Genomic DNA, 26,880 nt, shown 5'->3' on the forward strand with positions numbered 1-26,880 from the left:
GCCAACTGGCATCCTTAAAATAAAGGAACACCAATAGAATTCCTTGTTAAGATATATTTTGTAGTAGTACGCCAACAAAGAGAGTGTAGACAAGGTGGAAACAAAACTACATACACTTTAAATGACCATATTTAAGGATATTTCCTTCCATAATCAAGATTGAGTAAAAAACATTGACAATTGGGCTCGTTAGAACAATGAGTGTCATGCGTGTCTGACATATGTAATAAGCTGGCAAATAACAATGTAACTTTAGACACGGCACTCCCGGTTGGCGAGTAGCCCAACACATCTGTAAGGTGTTCCTTGACATCCATAGACAAGTGTCATGGAACCTCTACTAGATGCTCCATAACACAATGGAAAAGTGTCATGAAACATGTCATAGATGCTCTATGACACTAGAGGCAAGTGTCATGAAACATTTACTCCATGCTCCATAACACTAGAGACAAGTGTAATGGACCGCCTAATGGATGCTGGCCAATGAAAAAAAATCATATGTTGATTCAATGGCTTAAATAACCCAACAGGAAACATAAAATTGAGAACACTGCCAAAATATTTGATTAACACATAAAACTGCATTAAAAGAAATAAGACCCTCTAGAATCAAGCATAACATTCATTGATTACTACGTGCTTGCTATACACAAAAAAGTGGTGGATGTAAATGTCTTACGAGGCTGTAGCATAGATATCGCAATCACAAGAAACTTTCCTAGTATGAAAAGGATAAAAGTGGATAAGCTACTGGTAGCCTTAAAAACCATCCATAGAATGCGAAAATTGTGGCTATGGATACATTCTCAGAAACTATAAATAGTGGTTAAGGCTAGAGATAGCTGATGAGCTATGGGTAAAGGAACTGTGTATGTTGCGCTATAATAGGAGTAACAAAGATGGAGTTATCATACCTATACAGTTGCAAGTAACAAAAATAGAATCTGTAAAGAATCAAATGAAAGCTAATAGTAATTGGTTTGATGGTATGTATACTAAGAATAACTGTGAGTTGAGACAGAAATGGTTCCTAATATATAAGCTATCTATGTGTATGGCCAAGTGCTCCTAACCAAGTTGAGACCACAGTGTATGCAGGAGACGATCCTGACTCCACCCTTCATCTGATTCAAACCCTAAATCTACTTACAAAAATTATTTAGAATTAGAAAGCGATTAAAACAAAGATGTGGCACTAGATACATGCAAACCACTAAGAAAGCAACTCTAAAAAACATTGTTATGGAGCTGAACAAGAAATGTTCAGCTGAATCACTCGAAATCAGATTTAGAATAGTAAAATAGTAACGATGAAAATATGTTTACAATATGACAAACGTAAAGACCACAAACAAGAAAATATTTGACTCGTAATAGTGAGTGAGTCTAAATTTTAAGGTCAGCAAAAACAATACAAATCAAGAGTAAAGACCCCCAACCAATACCAATGAGGAGCCGACTGCTGGATGCTTGCGGCAGTGCGAACCTCGCGCTGTAAGATTATTTAAGACAATTTGCTAGAAATGACAGTGGCTAGATGCGGTGAATAGCAAAACATTAAATCAAAAGTAAGCTAAAGTGGTTACTATAAAGAACTAGGTCGTAGATGTGACCTTGTTGTCTGCCAAGACAAGAAATAGTCAATTTGCTGTCTCCAAGACTGAGGGTGATAAATAACTCTTGTATTACTATGGATACTGGCAGCCCGTCTCTACAAATGCATAATAAATTGGCTATACGTCATGTTATTAAGGCATGACGACAGCACAAAGCCATAGACTCACAGATTAGTTGTGAGTGCATTTTTAAAGCAGCGTGTTTATATCACTTCGTTACAAACAACAAAGTACAGGTAGGCAATGAAATATGAATAGGCTAGCCTTATGTATGCTCTGCAGTCTCAAGTTCTGTTATGGAAAACAAATTGTAGGCAGGTCCACGCAAGTGAATTATGGACAGAGTCCAGGTGAGTGACTTTTAGACAGGTCTTAGCAGGTGCATTAAAGATAGGTCCAAGCAGGTGAATTAGAGACAGGTACAAGCAGGTGAATTAGAGATGGCGAGTCCAAGAAGGTGAACTGCAGGCAATTTATGACTAACAAATTATAATCTTAACTTCATGCGCTGAATGCGAGGCGTAGAGGTACCTACCGAGATTAAAAGTTCCCGAAATGCTCACTGGCCTCCAACTGCTGCGGAGGTGAAGCTGACATGTCATATGGCATTTGCTGAGCAGGCATGAGTCCAGCCTGAGATCCTGGGCCACCGTAGGGTCCAGCTGCAGGCATCTGTTGGCCATACCCTCCAAACTGAGTGTTCAACTAAAAAAAATCAGCGAATGCAATGTACATAGGTAACTCAAGAGATCATGCTCATCAAGTAGTCGTTGCAATGCTGAGACTTAAAGCAAGCGAATTTAGTTGAGTTTCCTAGCTCTAAACTAGCAGATACCTGAAAGGAAGTTGTTACATGTTATCTGTAATGGTTAACCATATCACGAATCAGCGTAAGGCATGAGTACAATGCTCGGTTACATAGGTTATGCAAAGAAGAACGCAGTTTGCAGCTGAACACAGGATGCACACCATCATTAGAGGCTGTCCACATGGTGACTAAAATGAAGATTTTGATGTTGACAGATATCAGTTCAGCAATAAGACAGCGCCACTAGAATCAAATCACATTTGCCATGCTTAATCTGGTTTGGTCATGCGCTACAAAACCTTCAGTTTTACCAATTTTTTAATTGCTAGTTTGTTCATATAAAATGAAACCATTAAAACACGGAACAGAAAATAGCAAATATGATATGACATTATAGATAAGGCAATACTTTTATGCGAGTTTGAAAGCGAAACTACAGTAATTCCTCGCTATCCCATGGTTCAGCATTCGCGGTTTTCTGTACTTTGTGGGTTAAAAAATATTTATTAAAAATCAAAAAATTACTAAAAATAAAATACAGTGCACCCTCAGGATACGATTACCCTGATATACAATTTTTTCTCCTTACGAAGTGGAACATGATGATTTTTCACATCACTATACGAATCTTTTCTCACCATATGAATTCATCAAAGTTTTTGCCCGAGTTCAATTTTGGCGGTCGGTGTGCTTATTACAGTACGCCAAAATAGCAAAAACGCCAAACTGTTGTTCACTGATAATATTTTCACAACGCCTCAAAGAGACACGATGACCGATTTCTCTCAGTTCAGCATATCTCATGTGTAAAACGGTAATATTTTTCCTTTAAAACTAGTAGCAAAGTTGGAGTTGCAATCTTTTTAAACACAAAGCCAGACAACTTCTCTTAACTTGCTAACAAAAATCCACTTCATTACGAAAACAGCATCACTCAGGCTTTCTTGCTGAATTAGGTTGCAAAAAAGTTTTAAACAGGCCCGTTAAAAGTTAGTCAAAGCGAAGTTTGAAACTGGTAAGGGATAACATTTTAGTGCTAAAAAGTTGAAATTCAGTAAAATTGTTGAAAATACATACTAAAGCTTAGCATTAAGTGTGTGTGCTTTGTAAGCTAAGCTTATATGAGATTAATTCAAAGTTTATGTTATACGTACGTCTGTCTTGAAGGTAAGAATTCCCTACGGTACATTATAATGTTACATTTTATTGCAGATCATAACCAATAAATACAAGAAAGTTCCTGAGCTCTTGTAGGTAACTATAGTTACTAAGGTTAACATACTACTTTGTTACTAGTTTTTAATATGTGCAGCACTTGAATAAAATATTGACGATTTTTACCAAGGGATGTTTGCATTATATAATTACTATGGGTTTCTATACCCCTGCATATGACTTTTTCATCATATGATGCCAACCTTGAAAAAATGGATCAAAATTGTATCCTGAGGGTGCACTGTAAATAAATCTCTCTAATATTCTGGTTTTTAATGAGATCCCTCAGCGAGCATCATAGTGACAGTAGTCATCACTGTTTGCTGTATTATTGTTACACTTTCTGAAGAGTAAAAACTCAAAAGGCTTATGACAAACTTCATCATACGTCTTAAACATCCTTGACCCTCAAAATTGTTTAATGGACATCAAAAAAGGAAAATACTTACAATTAACAGAGAGTGACTTTGTTAGATATGACTCTATCAGTTTTCATTTAGTTGATTTTCACTTTTGCAAAGGTCAAAGGTCGCCTGTCCACATTAACCGCGGATTAAAACCACTCACTGTATTACTGCACTACTCTTGTCACTGATGCAGTCTATGTTCCAGATTCTTGTGACACCTAATAGCGAACTTTGATTGTGTCAATTGAAGTACACACCCTTACAGACAATTTTTTGACAAATTTCGGGTGCGCTCTTCACTAAGTCTACAAAGACGTAGCCAACTCACCCCTTGTCCAATGTGCATCTGCGAAAGCTGCGTGGCCAGATAGTTTGGATCCATCGAGCCTGGCAAGGAGCCAGGGAGTGAGCCAGGCAAAGAGTTAGGGTTCACTGGTGACATAGCCATCTGCGGGTACATGCCCATGCCTGCTAAGAGATATGAGTCATCCTGCTAGGAAATGATTGTATCTCTCCAGAGGAAGATTGAGAAAGAAAACTATGCGACTGTTTAACTCTATCATGAGTAATATTACGGTAAGGTTGTCAAATAGACAAAGAACCTTAGCGACACCTCATTCAACGACCCTTCTTCAGGCATTACATGGAACAACACCTCCAGTAGAAAACCAAGGACTCTGTTACGAATAATAAACTTGGTGTTAGATTTTGATGACTAACCTCTCTTCACCAATAGACGACTACCACACAGTAATAGCTTGGCCGTAATTGTAACGTTCTTGGCCTGTTCAGAGGCTGGATGCAAGCGATTAATAGAACAGTTTATTAAAAAAATTGATCATGATTAAATAGTGTGAAAATAGAGAAGACAAATCTCAACTTAAAAGGCTGTCTATGTATTCGCTGCTATTTTTAAAGCAAAAAATCTGCAATATCTGTCAATTGGAACGCTTCTGTCCACTTACTAGAGATGCTTCTGTCCATGTACTAAGGATGCTTCTGTCCACTTATTAGGGATGCTTCAGTCCACTTACTAGGGATAGTGAATAAGACTCATCAATGAGCAACTTACCCCAGTTTCCTGCACCGGCACTCTGCATATACTGGCTTTGGTTGTTGCTGCCAGGCATGGAATATCCCCGCGGTGTCATGTTCATGTTCCCTTGGTTCATGAGCTGCTGATTCATTGGCCTGTAAAGGTTAAAGGTTAAACTGTATTAAAAACCAAGTGTGGCCTCAACCAACTCTGCCAGATGCGCTGAGCTTCACGATAGACTGAAAAGTGCATTAAGTATTACGACTATTTAGGCATTTAAGCATTGTGCACACACAATGTCAACCTCCTATGGCAGCCTATCCTTATCAAATAAGGAGATCACAACTTCAAACTACAATTTACCCAACTGCAGGAGCATACAACTCCTGACTGCATCTTACCTTTACCATACCAGAAGTTTACAACGTTCAACCACAAATTACCCATTTCAGCGTAAAGCATACAACTTACCCGTGTTGCATCCCACTCTCATAACCTCCCATCATATGCTGGTTTCGAAAGTCGCGTTTCTTCTTGTTGCCCGAGTCAGCAAATTTGATGAGCAGCGCCTCGTGTCCCGCTGGCAGTACCTTCTTGTTCAGAGACAAGATAATCTTCTCACACATCTCTCTTGTCTCCATTCGACAAAAGCCCACACCTCTAGACTGGCCGCCTGACAGAACATACAAAATCTTAGAAACCAAGGTGAACATGGATGTCAGTTGACATTCGCAAGTATTGAATATGTTGAAGGACACGGAGAAGAACAAAATCTCCCACGGTCACGATTCATAGACAAGTGTAAATAAAACTAACATTGGGTCAATCTTATGATGAACTTTAGCATAAGTATGTTTGTATTGTGACATATTTTGGAAATTATTAAATCAAAATTATTTGAAATATTACAAACATTTTTGTGTTTGGTTTTAACACGTTCCTGCTGGTTGAATTGGCCTATCAGGATGAATACAAAGGTTTTCTTGAACTGGCGAGCTAATAACTCCATCAAAAATCATGGAGGGAAAATCGCCAAAGGAAACAACTCCGCATTGCAATAAACCAATAATCTACCGATACTAACAGATAGCTTCCTCCTTAATATTCCTATTTATTGCTGGCAGTGGTGTTAGTACCAGAGATAGTAGTCGCAGAGGTGATAGCATAGTAGTATAGTTAGCTATGCTTTATATATTGATAGCAGTAATAGACGCAACAATGAAAGCAGATGTGCTGACAGAACTCACCATTGTCCCGCAGAATCCTAGTGCTCACAACTGTGCCAAAGGGCCTGGTCATACTCTCCAAATAGCTTTCATCTACATAATCCGGCAGGTTCGCTATGTACAGGTTGGTTGGATCCTGTTCCTGCTGCAGACATGTTGAAACACAGGCTAGTCGATGCTGGCTAAATTTGATGTAGAGTAACTCTATTATCTCTTAGGCTAGAGGTGAATTAGCTAATCAGACAGATGACAGCGAGTATGTATTCAAGTTAAATAAAAACACTGAAAGGCATGTACAAAGCTATACAAACTCTACCATTACCAGGAATTAAAAACGCCTGTAGCAACATTCACTGCTACTGAAAACTAGATGTTTTCATCAAACAACTTGAAACATAAACTTTTATTAGTTTCATTTGAGATAGAGATGAAACCTTAAGACATTGTAAGTTATGAAAATTATGAGTGAATCAGGTGTATCATAATATTTATATTTTATATATATAAATAAACACCTATGAATTATCCATTACCTAAAAAACGGAGTATCTTAAAGCAAGCGTGATTCATCTTCACACTATGGGCCTAATAATAGCATGAACAGAGAGAAACGCAAGGTAGAATAGCAGAGCTGACAACCACCCACCTTGCTAACTTTAGCCATTTGAGCCTGGATACCTGTCGACTGCAGCGCATCCATCGCCTTCTGAGCGTCTGCCCCATTTTCGAAATCAACAAAACCATAGCCTGAAAAACAGCCATACATTCAGAGCAATTCGGACTACATTTCAAACCTCCAAATTACTTCAACTTGTATTCAAGGTCAATTGTTGCATATGTACATGAAGGTTTGAAAAAGACTAGCTAAACATTCGTGCTGGTCTCTAACAAGGTTGGGCATCGCTTTTTCAACATAACTTCAGCTGAACTGCTTGCAACCGTCTCTCATCGTCTTTTTAAACATGACAATTTTGCGTGACAAGTTGAATTGACGTAATAAATCTTTACAATCGTCGTTCAGCTCATTTACCAACAATATAATTTTAACGACACGATGATCAAAGACCAAAAGTGAGACAATTGTGGATAGTACATTTCAGTACAACAGAAGACAACTTCCAAATGCCGAGTCATTTTCTTAGAGAAGCTGATTATGTACAAATTATCTCCAATTCAACTAACGAGGCATAACAAGAGTAATAACAATAATAGTAATAATAATAGTAAATGTAAGCATGTCAAGAAGAGCTAGTGAGAGCTTACCGTCAGCACTAGAGTTGCGTGCAGGCTAGAGAGGATCACAAACAAAACAGCAAAAGATAAGCCTGCTGAGATACGAATGGTTGAGAAAGATATGCAACCACAAAAATGCATTTGAGTTCACGAGAGAATATCTCAACAGATCACCTAATTAAATATTTACAAAATAATCAAGAAAAAGGCACCTGATTGGACAATAAGTGAAGCATAGCTATAGGAGCCACAGGTCTAGGTGACGTGTGTACTGTGTAATGTTTGAGTAGAAAGGTTGATAGATAAGATCAGTACAAATGATTCTAATTTAGAAATTGTAAAACCAACACAAACATCTAATAAAGAGCACAATCCAATGATTCAAACACGAGGGTTGATCATGTGACACGAGCAGCTTAGAAAAATCTGTTGCGAAACAGATTTTTCTAAGCTAAAAAAGGTAGAGAAAGAGGAAATTCTAGAGACAACTGCACTAGATGTTGCCTAGAATATTCTCAATTGTCGCTTAGAATCAAGCTTTTGCTTAAAACAGGTAATAACAGCTGCAAGAGATAGAATTGCCGTTTTGTTTAGTGTAGATATGAACAGCAATTGTTATTGTTTGGGTGAGAATTTTAGTTCGGAACCAGCTGAGCAACATTTTCTGGCATTTATTTGGTCTAGTTCTGATTTGGTTATCTAGTGGTGGTTATTAGACTAGTTCCCTATTTATTTGGTCTAGTTCTGATTTGGTTATCTAGTGGTGGTTATTAGACTAGTTCCCTATTTATTTGGTCTAGTTCTGATTTGGTTACCTAGTGGTGGTTATTAGACTAGTTCCCTATTTATTTGGTCTAGTTCTGATTTGGTTACCTAGTGGTGGTTATTAGACTAGTTCCCTATTTATTTGGTCTAGTTCTGATTTGGTTACCTAGTGGTGGTTATTAGACTAGTTCCCTATTTATTTGGTCTAGTTCTGATTTGATTACCTAGTGGTGGTTATTAGACTAGTTCCCTATTTATTTGGTCTAGTTCTGATTTGGTTACCTAGTGGTGGTTATTAGACTAGTTCCCTATTTATTTGGTCTAGTTCTGATTTGGTTACCTAGTGGTGGTTATTAGACTAGTTCCCTATTTATTTGGTCTAGTTCTGATTTGGTTATCTAGTGGTGGTTATTAGACTAGTTCCCTATTTATTTGGTCTAGTTCTGATTTGGTTATCTAGTGGTGGTTATTAGACTAGTTCCCTATTTATTTGGTCTAGTTCTGATTTGGTTATCTAGTGGTGGTTATTAGACTAGTTCCCTATTTATTTGGTCTAGTTCTGATTTGGTTATCTAGTGGTGGTTATTAGACTAGTTCCCTATTTATTTGGTCTAGTTCTGATTTGGTTATCTAGTGGTGGTTATTAGACTAGTTCCCTATTTATTTGGTCTAGTTCTGATTTGGTTATCTAGTGGTGGTTATTAGACTAGTTCCCTATTTATTTGGTCTAGTTCTGATTTGGTTATCTAGTGGTGGTTATTAGACTAGTTCCCTATTTATTTGGTCTAGTTCTGATTTGGTTATCTAGTGGTGGTTATTAGACTAGTTCCCTATTTATTTGGTCTAGTTCTGATTTGGTTATCTAGTGGTGGTTATTAGACTAGTTCCCTATTTATTTGGTCTAGTTCTGATTTGGTTATCTAGTGGTGGTTATTAGACTAGTTCCCTATTTATTTGGTCTAGTTCTGATTTGGTTATCTAGTGGCGGTTATTAGACTAGTTCCCTATTTATTTGGTCTAGTTCTGATTTGGTTATCTAGTGGTGGTTATTAGACTAGTTCCCTATTTAATTAATAGATTTTATTCATCACACATTTAATAGCGATAGAATACCTTTTAAAATACATAACTCAAGTCAAGTTGGGTTATTAATTCTTTTTTACTGCCGCTTGTGAAGTTTTCAGTGAATAAAAGTGATATTTAAAACCCAAATACGTAGTTATATGACAGTCCTACTAGACAGGGATGCATATGTTATATGACAGTCCTACTGGACAGGGATGCATATGTTATATGACAGTCCTACCGGACAGGCATGCATATGTTATATGACAGTCCTACCGGACAGGGATGCATATGTTATATGACAGTCCTACTGGACAGGGATGCATATGTTATATGACAGTCCTACTGGACAGGGATGCATATGTGTAAACAGTAGATCCCTGCCATGACATTAATTTGTTTCGGTGTTGGCATCGTAAGGTGACAATGTAGTATAGAGCAGTATAGAAACCCATAATAAATATCTAATGCCAACACCTACTAGTAAAAATCATCAACATTTAAATATTAGTTCATCATTTAAAAATTAGTAACAGCGCAGTATGTTAGCCTTAGTAACTATAGTTGCCTGCAGTATATTAGCCTTAGTAACTATAGTTGCCTGCAGTATATTAGTCTTAGTAACTATAGTTGCCTGCAGTATATTAGCCTTAGTAACTATAGTTGCCTGCAGTATATTAGCCTTAGTAACTATAGTTGCCTGCAGTATATTAGCCTTAGTAACTATAGTTGCCTGCAGTATATTAGCCTTAGTAACTATAGTTGCCTGCAGTATATTAGCCTTAGTAACTATAGTTGCCTGCAGTATATTAGCCTTAGTAACTATAGTTGCCTGCAGTATATTAGCCTTATTAACTATAGTTGCCTGCAGCAACTTTAGTGTATTTAGTGGTTATGATCTGCATCTGGTTGTATCGGTGTTAGCCAACACCGATACAAATACAGTGGAAACTCGTTCGGTGAGAATTCACTGTATTGTGGGGTTGGTCACCCCTTTGCTGCTTAGGTTTAAAGGGACAATACTCTTATAATGCTCTTACGCTTGACAAATATGTAGAAATTCCAATAAAAGCTTCATAAAACATCTGGCAGTGGTAAAGAAAATGTAAATCGCTTGGAGAAATGAAAAAGTTCAACATTTAAACATGTGCAAAGTGGCAAGCACCGATACGAATTGTACCGAAGTATGTCAGAGTTGTCTACTCAGCGATTATTCGTAGACCACGCAACATATGAATGATGGCATTGCTGAAGCGATGCGGATATTCCGGGAAACTTTGCAGTTGGCAGACCTATCCGATATTAAGACACAGTTTGTGTAGTGAGCACTACCTTGACAGATGGCGATTGGCTGTCCCGGTTTCCTAAATCTATATTTCCCTTCATAATAGTAGATGCGGGCATTTCTTTATTTCAGCGACCGCATTGTATACTTATAACTATGTCATGGACTATTCACTGATATAAACGTGAATGGGTTTGTGATGGTGTAAACGTTGTTGTCACAGATGATCACCGAAGTATTGTAGGATTAACAGTGGCATACTGCGTTACAGTGTGTACTAGGCTTAAGATGCAGATTTCAAGGAGTAAACAGGACAAATTTGTTCAACATCGCTACACTTTGATTTTAGCTATTGATTAAAGCATTGTGGCCGATTGCTACACATAATAGGTTTCAAATGTTCCTTATAAAGTGATATAAGACAGTACAATACAAGAACAATACAATACAAGAACAATACAATACAAAACTGTCAACTTTGAGACACAACAACATGTACAATGCAGTCTCTTAGGCAATATAGAAGTTTACAAAGGCTAGCCTGTGCGTCTTACCTTTACACTTATTGTTGATAGGCTCGATGATCGCCTTAGTGGAGATGATTGGCCCGTACTGGCTACAAAGCTGATGCAAGTCCTGATCGGTGGTGCTCGGGGTCAAGCCTCGGATGTAAAGATTAGTTTTGCTCAAAGTCTCTCCGCCGTGGTTGTAGGAGTTGCGGCCCTGTAGCGGAGTAGGACTCAAAATTATGCTTGAGATGAATGCCCATGTAAACTGAGGTTGCATGATTCCAACAGCCAACAGTTCCGGGATGTAGAATTTAATTTTTTTAATAAGTGACAATAAATTAATTGCCTGAATTAATGAACAAGCAAAAAATGAATTTAATTCTTGGGCAACGAGTGAAAATGACTAAATAAACCCATATTACCGGCCAAGCTGCTTATGAATGAGTTGGAAAGGAAATGTATAAAACTTTGACTTTTAGAATGCAACCAAGTCATCACGAGAAGACAACTTTAACTACTACATATGCCAATGTGAGTGTCCAATTTTTGGTAACGTTTAAGCGCATACCAAATCACATGAGACACTACAACTCACTGATTGTACAGTACAACTTAATAAAGCTGTGAGGTCAGTTATAAAATAGACAATAAGGCAGCTACTACGATCATGGCTCAACGAAATTCGGGCGCCGATGAAGGAAACAACCTACCAGAAGTGAATCCGCTTCAAAATGTTGAATGACACAACTAAACTTATGGTCAGCCTACGGGATACAATAAGATTTCAACTACCACGTAATAAAACGGAGACAAACGGGATAAAGCGTACAAACACAATGTTGAAGGAGTGTAATCCAGTTTTATAACTTACTGTGTAGCTGCCATATGCTGCGCCCATGTTGTTATCGTAGCTACGCATTGGAGGCCCCCTTTGGGACTGATACTGGCTGGTGTGAGGAGGAGCTCCCCAAGAGTGTCCTTGACCTTGCTGATTTCCGCTGTGTTGCGGCATTGGACCTCGAGGGATTCGCATGCCTCCGCCCTGCCAAACAGAAACATGCACAAGCCATTCAAGAAACGCAATTTGAAAATACGGCAAGAGTTATGCACCCAGACAGATACTTCCTGTAGAGATGAGCGCAGCTAGGACAATCTATTTCATATATGATGCTCATGGCTGAGCAAATCCAATCTGTAGATGTGTAAGCACTCCAACATGACTCTTATGTGACACAGGATAGTGTTTCGATAGAAGCTTTATATCTTATGATATTTTAAACATTACAGTAGCATGAGTATTTTTACTATTCATTACAGCTATCAAAAACTAGTGATTTCAACTGTGCTCGAGAACAAAACATTGACATACCATGCCAAAGCTGCTCATCGCGAATAGACATGGATACACAAAACTTTTTTTCTCCAAAAAAGGGAAGCAACTCATATTTCACCCTTCCTGTCAGGCGCCTATTCAAGCAATGAGAGAACCAGCACAACTTTTCTTAAATGGCACACTCCTGAATGTTTTACATAACATATTGACCAATGACTTATTCCCCTCAGTTCCAAGTTCATCGACGGAAAGTGTTTACTTAGCAATACATATCTGGCGGCAAATACATCTACACTTATCAGAAACAAAGTCATTCACAAGAAGATAAGAGTGAGATTAGTGGCTGATATAGTAGCTCGGTCGAAGGTAAAATATGTGGATGAACCAGTAATGCAGAAGTTTGCTCTCAAATCTATTGACCCTGATAGAGTATATAGACATAAGACGCTGTAATGGCCTAAAAACCAACCCCTTGTTGTTGTCTGTCCATAGCGGGGCCTCGCGGACTACCCTGTGGAATCCTTTTCATAACAGGGGACAAGCTCTCTCCTTGCGCAGAGGCCGATCCCTACAACATACCAAACGTTGATATTTGAAGTAAGCAATCTGAAATTGCCGTCTGGCGTATGAGGGAAAACACATTAAACTCCTCAGCCTCATGAGCAAACCTCGCAAGAAACTGGTGAACATTGGCGAGCAAAGATGGAAATGCTTGGCTTGATTGAACCGTTTCTATCCCCCTCCTTAACCAAAGCAAACTTGACAGCGTGAGGGTCACTTCAACAAAGCTAACGATGATTCCCTGAACTTGATGGATGCTCCAAATGGGACATTCGAATGAGTTAGCTTCTGAGACTGTTTAAACTTTAAACACTGCCATTTTAACATTTTATGGCTGAAAGTTGCCGTGACTGGGCGACTGCGCAATACCAGGGAGGTTGAACACTAGATAAAACGGCAGGAAGCACCAGACAATCATGAGCCGGCATTTGACTAATTTATTATTTAAGTCCTTAGACCCGATTAGCCACGCATATGTTGACAAATCTTCTGACAGGATATGACGTTTTGGAATTTTCCAACAATGACTGATTGACCAATTGCAAATTGACACATTCCAAAGCAGATATAGAGCACAACAATTTAGCGGCTCATGATTGATTTAAGTCTCGCTTACAATGGGTGAATAGAGGTGCTAAGTCTGCACTAGTCGATACTAGTACAAATGCCAAGCTGCTCTCAATTTCCCAGCCTGATTGGGCAACCTTTAACAAGGCACAAGTGCCAAGATATACCAAAGGACAGAACTTATCCAAACCTTTGTCTATGCGGTAATGAACACACAATATATGTTTTGAAAATATGCAATGTATCATTGAATCAATGCACTGTTATTGTGTACTTTACAGTATACGCAACAAAAATCCTTATGATCTCACCAACTCGTAGTCGGTCACCAAACTTATTTGTATTATTAAAAATGTTGGAGCAAGCAGACAGCTTGCGAGGAAAAATTTAATAAGCAAACAGTACGTTATAAAACACTACTATCAGCGTTTTTAGTCAGATGAGATTGACCGGCAGATCTGTTTACAATAACAGGTTTCTAAAACTGGCTAAATAGTGAGTTGTTGATTTGGTAAAGCGCTATAATGATTGCTGAGATTTACATACCACTTCAAAGATTCCCAGAACCCAGGATGTTTGCACATTACCCAGCATACAAATGACAATATTTACCAGAAAACGTGATGCTAATATTTTCCAAATGTTTTATATTTAAACTTTAAATAAAGGGATAGTTTATAAGTGATTGCGCGAGCCAGATTTTTGTTAAAAAACCAAGTAGCAGATTTTGTTGCAAACATTTATACCAAAAATTATCACATGATGAGTGAAATATTACATTCTGCTCAAAGAAAGGGAATAGCTAGCTGCTTTTTTGTCTAAAACTGTTGTGAGCTGCTGAAGCCCGGCCACATGTTTGGGTGCAAACCAATCCTTAACCCAGAGATGCATACAAAAAACCATCAAAAAAGCATTCAGAGTAAATGATTTCTGTTTAAATGAGGAGTTTTATGTCTTGAACTTCGTTGCAAATAGTGAAAACAGGTAGGTTTCAACATCAGCCAATTTACCACTGCAGAAAGGAAATTTTGTGAGTACCAAAGCTTATGCAACGAGGCTGCTTCTTATTCAAGCTGATAGTCCCGAACATTCACTAGATTCATTTGCATTATTAACGATAAGCCAGTTGATTATCAAAGTCGCTCGGAAATTTCCGATTTTCCAAATGAACAAGACTTGTCTGAACATGCCTAAATAATGACCATTGTGAATAATGGCACAAACCATGATATTAGAAAAGCATGGTTCATATGGCATACTACAAAAATGTCATATGAACCATGCACAATCATCAATGCCTAATGGAAGGGTCAGCAAACTAGGTGATGACATTCTTGAGCATCACCCTCTATTTAATCACAGCGTATAACATCTAAAACAAACCTCTTGTACACAGGAGGCTATGCTTTAACAAAAGGAGCTCAAACTGTCTTTATGATTAAACAAGTCCATATAAAATTCTAGTCTCGTAGTCGTTTTTGACCACCGACAACTCGTGATGAACTTGTAATATTATAGTCATTAGAAGTTATCTAACCTTGTTGGGCTCTTGGGGAACAGCCTTGTTCTCCTGGTCACCATCTCCATTAGCCTGGGGAGCAGACTGCTCTGCTGCGGGTCCCGTCATATCGTCCTTAAAAACGAAACAAATAATATTAACATTATCAAAAAAATATCAGGGCAGAGACAAAATTTCAATTGTAAACGGGTAAATTTGAAGAAAATCAGTTGATTATGAATATTTAAGCGCTCAGGTACATACAATAGAAACGGCGCTAGTAAAGAGTCTGTGATGTGTTGAGAGATCAGTAGTTAAGGTAGAAGGTAATGATAAATCACTGTATAAAGTCAGCAATTGCAATTCAACAAATGAAGCTTTGTCAAGGAAACATTGGCATAACCAAAAAACATCAGTCCTTTGCCAAACAACACTAGGAAACATTGACCCCTGTAACCACTCAAAAGGATGTATTTGCAGTTGAATTGTGATGCATCAATGAGGATTGTGATGCATCAATGAGGAGCACATGTAGCTAAAAGATTTTAACTGAGTTTCACAGCTTATGTAATTGATGAGCAGATGAGACACTGTCGTTCACCGCTGTCGGTTTTTAGCAGTACAACTTTACAAAGACAGCGATCAGTTATTCGCGTTAAGTACATTTAACCAATTATAACATTAACCAAGGGAATTAAATTTATTAAATCGACATGAACAGCTACAGACAGTTAGAATAACAAATTGATTTCATATACTAATGGTATTGCATCAGTTAAGTTTTTAGATGTTACTGATTCCATACATGTATGACCTTCAGAGGAACCTTGTGGTTCAGTATTTGTCAAAATAAACCACATAGAAAAAACATCATTTACCTATGAAGACCTTCATATTTTTGTCCGATTCCATGCACCAAAAACAGATCAATCTTTGAAGCATGGGAATGCATATTTATATATGAATACATTAATGGTTAAACAATCTATGCACATGTAGTAAGCGTGGCTAGTTGGCAAACCACCAGACATCTTGTGCGTAGCAGTTGGTCAATCTAAAAGTTGGGCACTTATTCAAGTAATTGTAACTCATCAATTGGTAGAAACAAAGTAAACCTTGACTATCAAATCAGATGCAGTAAAATAAAAAGAAAATGACAGTGACTGAGTAGATTAAAGTATATATAAAACCATTATTACTTCTTTTACATTTTATATGGATTTATTCACTATATGGCAAAGTAACGATCTCTTGCATTCATGCTAAACATTTAAAGCCATTTTGTATGTTTTTTGTCATCCCCATAACACAATCAATAGCTAGTGTTGTAAAATAAATGTATTTTGTTCAGCTACAAAGTTCGGCATATACTGTGTGAAATCACTTTTGGACAACACATATCCTGTCATTAATGACATTTATTTCAGAAGCCACTTATTCTTTTGAACCTAAGGTTCGTGAGCTAGATAGGTCTAGGTCTAGGTGTTTTAAGAACCCGTAAATCCCGAAATCGGGCAAAAGAAGGCCGTTGAGAACTTTATTTAAAAATAGTCAATAAAACATAAAATTATGGTAAGCCGCGCAAGTTGCGCGATGTTCTAGGTAAAAAACTATTCATATAAAACCCGGTGTTTGCACATACAGCTGAAGGAGCACCCCCCGTAACCAGTCTTGTTTCATGACTGTGAAGAACATTTTGTATTTGGTTAAAACTTTCGATAAGAGATTCATGGCAGTCGTCAGATAAAATCTTTAGCATGAGAGACATTCTTGCATGTTTGCGTCTTTGTTCTAAAAGTTCTAGATCTATAAAAATTCTTGCCTCTGTAACACTCTGCCTACCTTTCAAACCAGATATAAACCTAACCGCCTTTCTTTGAACTGCTTCCAATGATGCTACCTGTCGCATCAAATGAGGGTCCCATACTTCACTCGCATATTCCAATATTGGTCTACACAGAGTGAGATATGCAACCCTTCTAACCCTCATCGGCGCATTAAACAAAACATGTTTCATCATTCCCAATCGCTGACTTGCCTTAGATATGATTGAGTCTATATGTAAATCCCAACTAAAATCATTTGATATAAAAACTCCGAGGTATTTAAAACTGTCTACTACAGATAAAGGTCTGCCACTTAGGTAATATACCACATCTGGGTTTCCGCTACTCTGCCTTGCAAAACGAACGATTTGGCATTTATCAGTGTTAAAATTCATTTTCCAGTTATAGGCCCACTGGTCTAATATGTTTAAATCCTCCTGGAAATTCACTGAATCCTGAAGGGTGTTTACCTGAGAAAAAAGTAAAGCGTCGTCTGCAAAAAGCTTGATAGTAGAAAAATTTAGATTATCGGAGATATCATTTATGTACACCAAAAATAGGGTGGGCCCGAGGACAGACCCTTGTGGAACGCCCGATGAAACCAGCAGGTCAGAAGATGCAGCACCCTCTATCACTACTCTTTGGAGTCTGTTTGACAGAAAGTCCCTAATCCAATTTACCATGTACGGGTTTATGTTTGATTTTATCAATTTGTCGATCAACAAGCCGTGAGACACCTTGTCAAATGCCTTAGAAAAATCCATGATGTTTATAGAAAGTCTGGTAGGCCATCAAAATCTATGAATATCGTGAATAGTAATAATCAATTAAATATCCTTACCCCAAATAAACAAAATAACCAGAATGGCTAACTTATTGCTTATAACATAAGGAGGCGCCTTCACTGACAAACGGAGATATAACAGCCACGATTACAAAACGTGATAGTACGAAGACTCAGTTTATTAGTATATTTTGGTGTGATACATGTCAGAACTAACACAAAATGTTAAATGCCAACCGACAAACGTGTAGCCTAGAACCAACGTACACAGCCTCGGCATAACCAAAATTATCTTATGACTGACATTATTCTCTCGAGAAATTCCTTATGAGTCGTCGCCTAACTACAATGACCACCTCTAAAAATCTCTCCATTTTAGTTACATCTATAATCTTAAACAGTACACCTATAACAAACCGTTAAAAAGGCATATCTTAAAACATTATCCACCCAAATCCCAGCAACAAGAACAAACCAAATTTACAGTTATGGCTGACCGTAATGTTGAAACGTATCTTACCTTCATTGTGCAGATATAAATGATGTTTTAAATATTGGTTAAATGCGGCTAAATATGGTGACACAACACCGAAGGTTGTCATATAAAGAACCTTCAAGTTTGCTTTTCAGAAAATGTTAAAAACTACTCAAGTTACTAATTTTCCTACCGCTATCGGCAGCGGAAGTTGTAGCAATGTTTGATTGACATAATATTAATTAGGTCACGCCAAAAGGCGGAGAAATTATAGCCGCCGATTACAATGTATACACAACTCCAAGCACAAAATGTAACCAAGGTCTCACCTTTTTCTTTATGAAGATAGTGTAAACAAGTACGCCGCAGGTTAAATTTATGCATAAACCTTTATTGTTCGTAACATTAATGCAGCGACACAATTTTTATGCGCATTTTGTGCGTTCTTGCTTTGCTGCTTTTCACTAAAGTTTTTTACTTTACCGCTGCCATACAATGGCTTCAATAGAAGAACTCTACAAATATTATGAAACTTTAACAGATTCTAAGGAAAAAGCTGGCCAGGTGAATATTAGTATAATCGACACTTCATATTTGTCCCTAAAAATCGGAACCCTACACGAACAGCCCTAACGCGTGCAACCGCCTATTACCCCGGTATTTGAAATCCATGTTTTGATGTATTTTGGATTTAAAAATCACGATCAAGTTTACATGTTTTATTACGATTTAAGATTAACTCTTTATGAATGTCTGTAATAATATCTTCACTAAATCAGACATTCTGCAAGCCTATGAGCTCTGTATAAAACAACAATTATACAAGGGTGAACATTACAAAAATTTATACATTGTAGAAAGTTCAGAATAGTTTGATTTTGAGATTACTGATGATTGAGAGACCTTTTAAGTGTCAGATAGTCAAGATAAGTTTCATCAGATTTCAAGATGAGCTACGTGGGAAGCGAAATATATGGCATGCAACATTTCATGTCTGATAGCATACATATCAAAGAATAGGCATTATAAATATACCAGTTTTTCAATGTCTTACCATTCAATAATCAATCATGATTGATTGAATCAAAGCATGAACACAAAACTCTTTTTGCCCTAAATGTTCATTAACTTGGTTCCGCTTTCGTAAAATTCTCCTAAAATATTGAAGTTTATCGGCCTACTAGCGGAATGCCCAGCATTGTACAGGTATTAAAAATCAGTTTATAAGCAGTGGCAGGTGATGTAGTTGCTTGCCATTAGCCTGGCACATTTTCAATGGCTAATTTGAGTAAGCTAGTACTTTGAGTAGTTACTAATAAGAGCAATGAGAGCAAGCAGAAAATGACATTGTGCCGTACGCAGAGCGGTATGCGTATATGCACCCACATTGCGTCATATATCGCCTATTTAATCTATCAATCTCACGTAGCTTAATTGGTAAAATATTTCCTGGTGAACGGGAGGTTCTGAGATCAAATCTTGTGTGATACGGATTCTTCATTTTAATAGCTATAGCTAAACAAACCGGATTACACAAACTTTGAGATTTAAATATATATATTGCTGAAGTTGCTAGCTTGTTTTACATCTAAATGGCCAATGATATGATATAGATGTTGGACTGGAGTGGTACAAATTTCAGTAAAACAAAAGAATCATGTTTTGCTAAGATTTGCGATGTTTGCTGTTGTGCTGTGTTTGAACAGTTCCATATAGTTCTTATAATAATCTTCTTTTCATTGCAGTATGAAAAGGAGTTCCTGTCCATTATCGCATCCGTCAAAGGTGGTTCCGCCGAAAAACGTCTCGCCTCACAGCTCATCTCTCGCTTCTTTAAGTACTTTCCTCAGCACACAGAGAAAGCCATGAATGCTCAACTTGATCTCTGCGAGGATGAGGATGTTAATGTAAGGCTGGTTATGTCTGTTATGATTATTATCTTTCATTGAAGATCCGCGTTTATGAGGCTGGTTCCTGATGCTAAATACATATATCCATGTAAGTTTAACACGAAATAAATATATACAGATCATGGGAAAGAATGTTGCCTAGAGCAAATATCAGCATAAAAATAGCTATCTTAGCAGTTAAAAGATTCCGTTGTTGCAAGTGCAATTGTCACATCAGCAGTGAGACCCTGGCGCCAATTTTTTGCAGCAAACCCTCGCGGCATGAGGCTCAGTGGCGTATGTTCCCATAAAGTTGTGTCACTAGTGATCGCATGGCCAAGCTGTTTCAGAAAGTCATTTAAGGTTAATTAAAAAATTTAAAACAACCTTCTACTCTTGCAATCACTGGGCTCAGCTAACTGCAGTACCTGGAGCGTAGGTTCCCATTTCATAGTGACAGTGCGGGGAGGCCTTTTGCGGCCTATATGGGAACCAGCCTTATCTATTTGTTGCTCACACATAAACCGAACCTTTTGCTCTGATTTGCATGGATGATAGAATATGATTTAGTCATGTTGCAACATACATATATTTAAAACCAAAAATAGTATATTTGACTGTCATGGAAGCCAAGTGGTTAACTAGCAATCAGGTTAACAACATATTTTTTCGTTCAAAGAGAACTATTCATCAAAATGAGTTCCACAAAGAGATGCTTGATGATCATCAAGTTTTATCAAAAATTCATTACCAGCAGTCCAAGCACAAATGTGATGTTGTTGCAGGCATTATGACCTAGCTAAAGGCTGGTTCGCACTATATCGCCGTTGTCATTTCGGCATTCATTGTCTACTATGTGCACCAGGGACCTGTAGCATCGATGAAACAACGTGGATATGTTGGGCGAGTTTGCAGCTGTCAAACTTTCCCGACATATCCAACTTTTTCGATAGTTTGCCGAGCGTCGACAACAGCTGTACAATGTGAACCATGTCTGTGATAGTAATTCGCGGCGAGGATTGCATGATTTATTTATTTCCATTTATGATAGTTGCTGCGTGACTACTATTTATTTCGAGCACGCAAAATCAAAGAGGTTTCTTTTCAAAAAATTAAAAAAGAATGGAGAACACTACTTCACAGAGTATTTGCTGATGCAAACGCGAATGGGTTTGTGATAGCGTGAACATTGTTATCATTGATGATCATCGAGGTATTGTAGCATCAACCCCGAGAAACGACGATTTAGTGTGAACCAGCCTTTAAGTTTGACGAAATTATACTAGCTTTTCATAAACATATTATACTGTTTAAAATGCTACTAATTACGCTATTAGAAGTTTTTGGACGCGCTCGATGAGACTCACAGTCATTTGCTTTATATGAAGATGAACCATTTGCGTTTATGAAAAACAGTCAAACTTGGACCTATGATATTTGATGTCGAATAACATTTTTCCATCCGCGAAGTAATGTTTGCAGGCTATATTTTAGCCAAAAATCTTACAGTGAAAAATAAAGTGAAGACCTGCACAACCTTTTTGGAACTTATTTGGTTTAGCATCAAGAAAAACACCAACTTGTTAGATTTATTGGTAGCCCCATTTGGTGAGACTTCCCTGGTAAGCATTCTACTAGCTTTGAGGTTAAAAATTTATTTGCTAACCATTACATTGCCATTATAGCAGATCTGTACCAATATGCTACGCAGACATTCTGGTCATTTATTAAGTGGAATGCTCAGGAACAGTTGATGCCATTTCTTCAGTCTCCAGGTGGTTCCTCCGGGACAAGGGGATTACACGATACGCGTATTTAAGCTTAAACCATTGTCATAGGTATCTGAAATAGCAGTAATTGATCCATTGACTTACTATTTGATAATTGCTCTTTCTTTGTTACCTCAGCGCAAAGACTAATTTCAGAGACTCTCCTAAGTCGATGCTTTGTTATAAGGTTGAGATAGTTACATTATTAACAAGTTTGCAAAGTTGCAGATCTTGGTCAACGTCATAGCTATAGAGACGATAGTTTCTCCTTGTGTGTCGTTTCCCTCTGTGAGGAGATGTCATCTGTTGTAAATGGAGCCTTATAATTATAGCTTCAGCTTTTTAGAGATTCTCAGGGCTTATTTAACAAGAATATTTGTTACTAGTATGTAACAGCTGCTGTTAGCTTTCTGCACTCTATAATCCATGCCTCCATGTATGCTGATATTACACGATGTCATCGATATGTACTAAGCTTCCATACAGAGATAGTGTAGTGACACCTGGGTGTGCTAGTGCTGAAGCACTCGCTGAGCCTACAACAGATCATGTTTTTATAGGGTGCTGTAGTGGAGCAATGGTTGTGCGACGCTTTATGTCAAGGTTGTATTTTTAAAATGTCAAGGACAAAACAAACCATGAGTGATCAGAAGACAAAATTACTGCTTATGGCGCTATTTGTTATGTACACGACACTAGTTGATGATTTCGGTGTTGGTCCTTCTTCAGCCTTCTCTTCTACTATTGTCAGTTTCTAGTAAAAACAGATAGATTAGTGTGTTTAAACAACAACACTTTCTGCATATGAAGTAACAATAAAGAAAGACCTATGCGCACGCACAAGTGCGCCGTCATTGGTCGTTAAGGCTGTTTCCATAGCACAGAGATTGCACCTCACACAGGTGTTTTGCTTCCAAACTAACACTAAATCACAACAGAATGAGAGCGACACGACTGTTTCCTGTTTCCACAATGGCATTGCGGCATTATATGGAGATGTCTCACTACACTATCACTACATGGACACTTACTAATGATAGAATACACAAAATTATTGTCTAAGATCTTTTACATTGACTAACTGTTAGCTGTTTCTTAATGCTTTACTTTTCATGACTACAGATCTTGGTGGAGGTATGTATTGCGAAGTAAGTGTGAAATGGTCCGTTTTTAGATACGTAAACAGGCTATAAGGGACCTTCCAGCTATATGCAAGGAGTCACCAGAGAACTTGCCTAGGATTGCTGATGTGTTGACGCAGCTTTTGCAGACAGATGACAGTGGCGAGCACAATCTTGTACAGAATGCCCTACTAACACTTATGAGGAGCGATATGAAAGGTTTCAAGAATATCCTAAGCTTTTCCTCTCTGGGCACATGTTTTCACAATTCTCCTTATTTAAATAGTCAAGAAAATATCACAAAATGTATCATACTTGAGAATACCCAGCATTGCATGGGGAATAAAAACAGTTTATAAACAGTGACTAGAATGTAGTTGCCTTTGGCTAATTTGAGTGAGCTGGTGTATTGCTAAACTTGCTATTAAGAGCCATGCAAGCTTTAGTGATGTTGCGCATAACACAGTGTCGATGTAATGACTATCTGTCTAATTAAGGTGTTATATGCTGTGTAGCTTAACGAGTTAGATTTTGGCCTTGTGAACTGAACTGGCTGTTGGAAGTTCTAATCTAGTGCGATGTATATTTTTCGCTGCTGGATTTTAATCACTGTAGCTAGACATACACTCAACATACAGACTTTCAGATAAATATATAAACATAATTATATGAATTGATATAAACATATCAAAAAAATCTTATTCATTTTTTTTACAAAAAATTAAGATTTTTTTTTGTGAGTACATGTATGATTTAACAATTGTTTAGTGTTCAACTTCAAATTTCAAAGGTAAGTTTAGATGCTATTTTAACTTGTTTAAACATGCTCCACTAAAGTCGTCTGTTCATACAGTTTAATTAGGTGGACACTGCTAAACAAAATGGATAGATTCGTGTAGACACTAACATTTATTTAGGTGCATTATTTTATAACCAGTATGTTGCTATAGGTAGCCCCTTTGGGGCCTTGCAAAGGGTTTTCATTCAGATGTTGGTATATCTGTTTAGGGGCCTTGCAAAAGGTTTTCATTCAGATGTTGGTATATCTGTTTAGGGGCCTTGCAAAGGGTTTTTCAGTCAGACGTTGGTATATCTGTTTAGGGGCCTTGCAAGGGATTTTCAGTCAGATAATCAATGGAGATGATCCTATCCGAGAGAAAGCCATCAAATTTCTCTCAATCAAGCTAAAACTAATGGGAGAGGAATTGGTCACGAACAAAATTGAGGAGCTCGTTGTTGAGGAATCTAAAAAGGTGATCTCTCCATTTTTTCTTGAGTGTTTAATTTTTCCTTCGTTCAGTTAACCAGTCCTTCGTTGTTTCTGTCAATGTTCTGCTATGATGTGTAAAAGCATCTTTTTGTTAATACAAATTGAAGTCAACCTTGGATGCCTCCCTCTTCAAAATAGTTCGGCTAAGCTAGGAAGGTATTGTCATTGTCCGATGAGCTGGTGCTAGCAGTTAGTGAAAAAATTCGTTTGTTTTAAATGTGGTTCCACTATCGGCGGCTAGCAGCTTCCCATATATTGCTGGCAGCTACGTCGGAGATGTACATGTATATTCAAGACGAGCATTCAATTGAATTCAGCCTTTTCATGGCATTTTTCTTCAAATAAAATTTATATTGGAAATGTAGTCTTTTCCTCGCGTACTTAAACATTACATAAACCGTTACATAACTTGTTGTAGGGCAAAATATTTAATCCTTTTTGTCCTTGACAGATGATATTTACCTTCCCAATCATAATTGTCTTTCATAAGTACGTTTCAATCTAAATTAAGATAGCAGTTGTTGCCAGTTCAGATATTCCTCAACTAGCGATTTGTGGCTTTCTTTGCTCGTGTCGAATTTGCGTGAATTTATTGTCCTGTTGAGTACATAATGGCTAATAAATGCCTTAGTGGATAGGATTGCACACCAAGTCTAGCCAATGACATAACAGTATGACTTGCTGGCACCACGTTCGCACTGACTATTTGGTGATTATGACCAGTGCACTTAAATGAAATAACCTCCGAGTTACATTTGACTGAAAAGCTTTGGGCACTTGACAAATTTTGTAAATTTCTCATGTTTTCATTATTCTAGTGCTGCCGAAAATAGTTTAATAATATGGAAACAAAAGTTCAAGTAATATTACACATTGCTAATGCTCATACTATTGTATTAACGGTATAATGTTGCTTGTATTGATGGACAGTGACACGCAATAGATCAAAATTCTCTAACAATGCCATAACAACGTACCTTAGCAGTAAACTGTGTTGTCATGACACCTGAGGCTATCCTAAATACAGCTCTACAAAAACCATTCCAGACAGGAGACAATTCATTGCTCTCAGCAGCAGTATCGTTTACTTAGCCAGCTAGATAGTTGACTACAAAACTCTAATGCTTTGTGGTTGACCCAGAGTTCCTTTTTGAGCAATTGTTTCAAGCGGAAATTATTCTTCAATGGGCGAGTTATTTGTACATCAACCATTCGGTGAAATGGTAGTTGGTTTCTGTCACAGCTCCTTAAAGCTCTAATAATCACCGCTGTTTGATCCACCTTCATCACATGAAAGAAACAATAAAAAATTATCAGAGGCCACAATCTACGTCTATAAATCTATCTATAAAGTATGTTACACATGTATACCATTGTTATGCGGATATCCGATGAAGAAGACATATGTTTTCTGGAGTGTTCCTTTGTACCTAAATAGCGCTCCAGCAAATGTTTTTACAAATATGCAAAGAATACAATACAAAGACCCACATTTTATTAATTGGAGTGGTAATAATGCCTATGCTAAAATGATGTGGAAGTTAGAGCACAAATTTATGAGCTTGTTACAAGTAGCATCAGACAGTTTTGTACAATGCAGTACAGATGCTTGGAAAACAACAGTGTCAGTTTATCCACTGTATCAATGTCATACTAATGCATAGTTGCAATACACATACAGTTTCAAGTCTTGAAGAATGTGCATTTACGGCAGGCATGAGATGTTGGGTTTCGGGTAATGCGTAATGGAAGTAAATATGCAGTAGGTCGCAGTGGGCAATTTGAAATAGGAATGCAGTTACTGCATCAGTAAAGGTCAACTACTCATTAGAAAGTATAATGCACAGCAAAATTATTGCTATGATGTAGTGCTGTACTAACGCCTCATAACCCTGGTAAAAAATCATTATCCGGTTCTCTTGGGATGATAAGACAGTTGTTGATGTCACCCTACAGCCATATAACATTAGTTTTTTTTGTAATCATCTGTGATCTCATGTTTGGGTCACCTGTTAAAGGATGCTCATAAAGGCAATAAAATCTACATGCATAAATTTAATTATAAAGTAAACTACACATAAAATGTACATCAAGAGCAGAATTAGCCCACTTTTCTGTGGTTAATAATTAGGGCATTGGTAAAATGAGCCTTGATGTTTAGCCGATAGTGGCCACAACATAATATGCTCGTACCTCTTCTTATACCTTTGCTGATCATTTTTATGACCGATAGCGATTCTGTTTACCTTGTTCTGCGTTTGCAATTAGCGGTGTTACCTGACAAAAATGTGGTCAAGTCACTGAATACACCTTGTGATGAAAATACTTTTCTTGGCCGTTCCTTGATCAGGTTGCTATCTGGTTTAATCTTGACCTTTCGCACTACTAGTCAACCACGCCATGTGAGAAAAGAAAGTTGCTCTTTAGTTTATGATTTGTGATTTGATTTGTGATTTATTTTCATCAACAAAATTAGCTGAGCAAAAGCAAAAAGCTGGAGGAGTGATGAAGCCCATAATATGCAATAGCATAGCTAGTCGGGGCGTTGGAAACTAAGGAATAGCTCCGCTCATTCCTTAGTTTCTTGTATTGCCAATGACGGCAAAAAATCTGGGTATC

General features: G+C 37.6%; 2 protein-coding genes across 4 annotated transcripts in view; one reads left to right on the top strand and one right to left on the bottom strand.

The window, feature by feature from the left end:
• Nucleotides 1-39: 39 nt before the first annotated feature.
• LOC137386926 (RNA-binding motif, single-stranded-interacting protein 2-like) lies at nt 40-18,428 on the bottom strand. Of its 3 annotated transcripts, none has more exons than XM_068073156.1 (12): nt 18,258-18,428; nt 15,167-15,262; nt 12,971-13,069; nt 12,040-12,210; nt 11,214-11,382; nt 6,958-7,058; nt 6,333-6,453; nt 5,557-5,758; nt 5,122-5,240; nt 4,378-4,520; nt 2,155-2,324; nt 40-1,714 (listed from the first exon to the last, which is right to left on the bottom strand). In XM_068073156.1, the coding sequence occupies exons 1-11, from the start codon at nt 18,261-18,263 to the stop codon at nt 2,160-2,162; spliced, it is 1,392 nt and encodes a 463-aa protein (XP_067929257.1). In that variant the 5' UTR covers nt 18,264-18,428; the 3' UTR covers nt 40-1,714; nt 2,155-2,159. The 3 variants fall into 3 exon arrangements, with proteins under 3 accessions (XP_067929257.1, XP_067929256.1, XP_067929255.1); XM_068073155.1 differs by having other exon boundaries at nt 4,378-4,517; nt 6,333-6,456; XM_068073154.1 differs by having other exon boundaries at nt 6,333-6,456.
• Nucleotides 18,429-18,652: 224 nt separating this feature from the next.
• Nucleotides 18,653-26,880, top strand: part of LOC137388951 (apoptosis inhibitor 5-like) — a 40,520-nt gene continuing 32,292 nt past the window's right edge. The window contains exons 1-4 of the mRNA XM_068075460.1: nt 18,653-18,776; nt 19,958-20,119; nt 23,045-23,210; nt 24,093-24,244. Of these exons, the coding sequence (XP_067931561.1) occupies nt 18,708-18,776; nt 19,958-20,119; nt 23,045-23,210; nt 24,093-24,244 (549 nt within the window). The 5' untranslated portion in view covers nt 18,653-18,707. The remainder of the gene's footprint in view (nt 18,777-19,957; nt 20,120-23,044; nt 23,211-24,092; nt 24,245-26,880) is intronic.

The sequence above is a fragment of the Watersipora subatra genome, chromosome 2, assembly GCF_963576615.1.
Source record: "Watersipora subatra chromosome 2, tzWatSuba1.1, whole genome shotgun sequence".
NCBI classification, from domain to species: Eukaryota; Metazoa; Bryozoa; class Gymnolaemata; order Cheilostomatida; family Watersiporidae; genus Watersipora; species Watersipora subatra.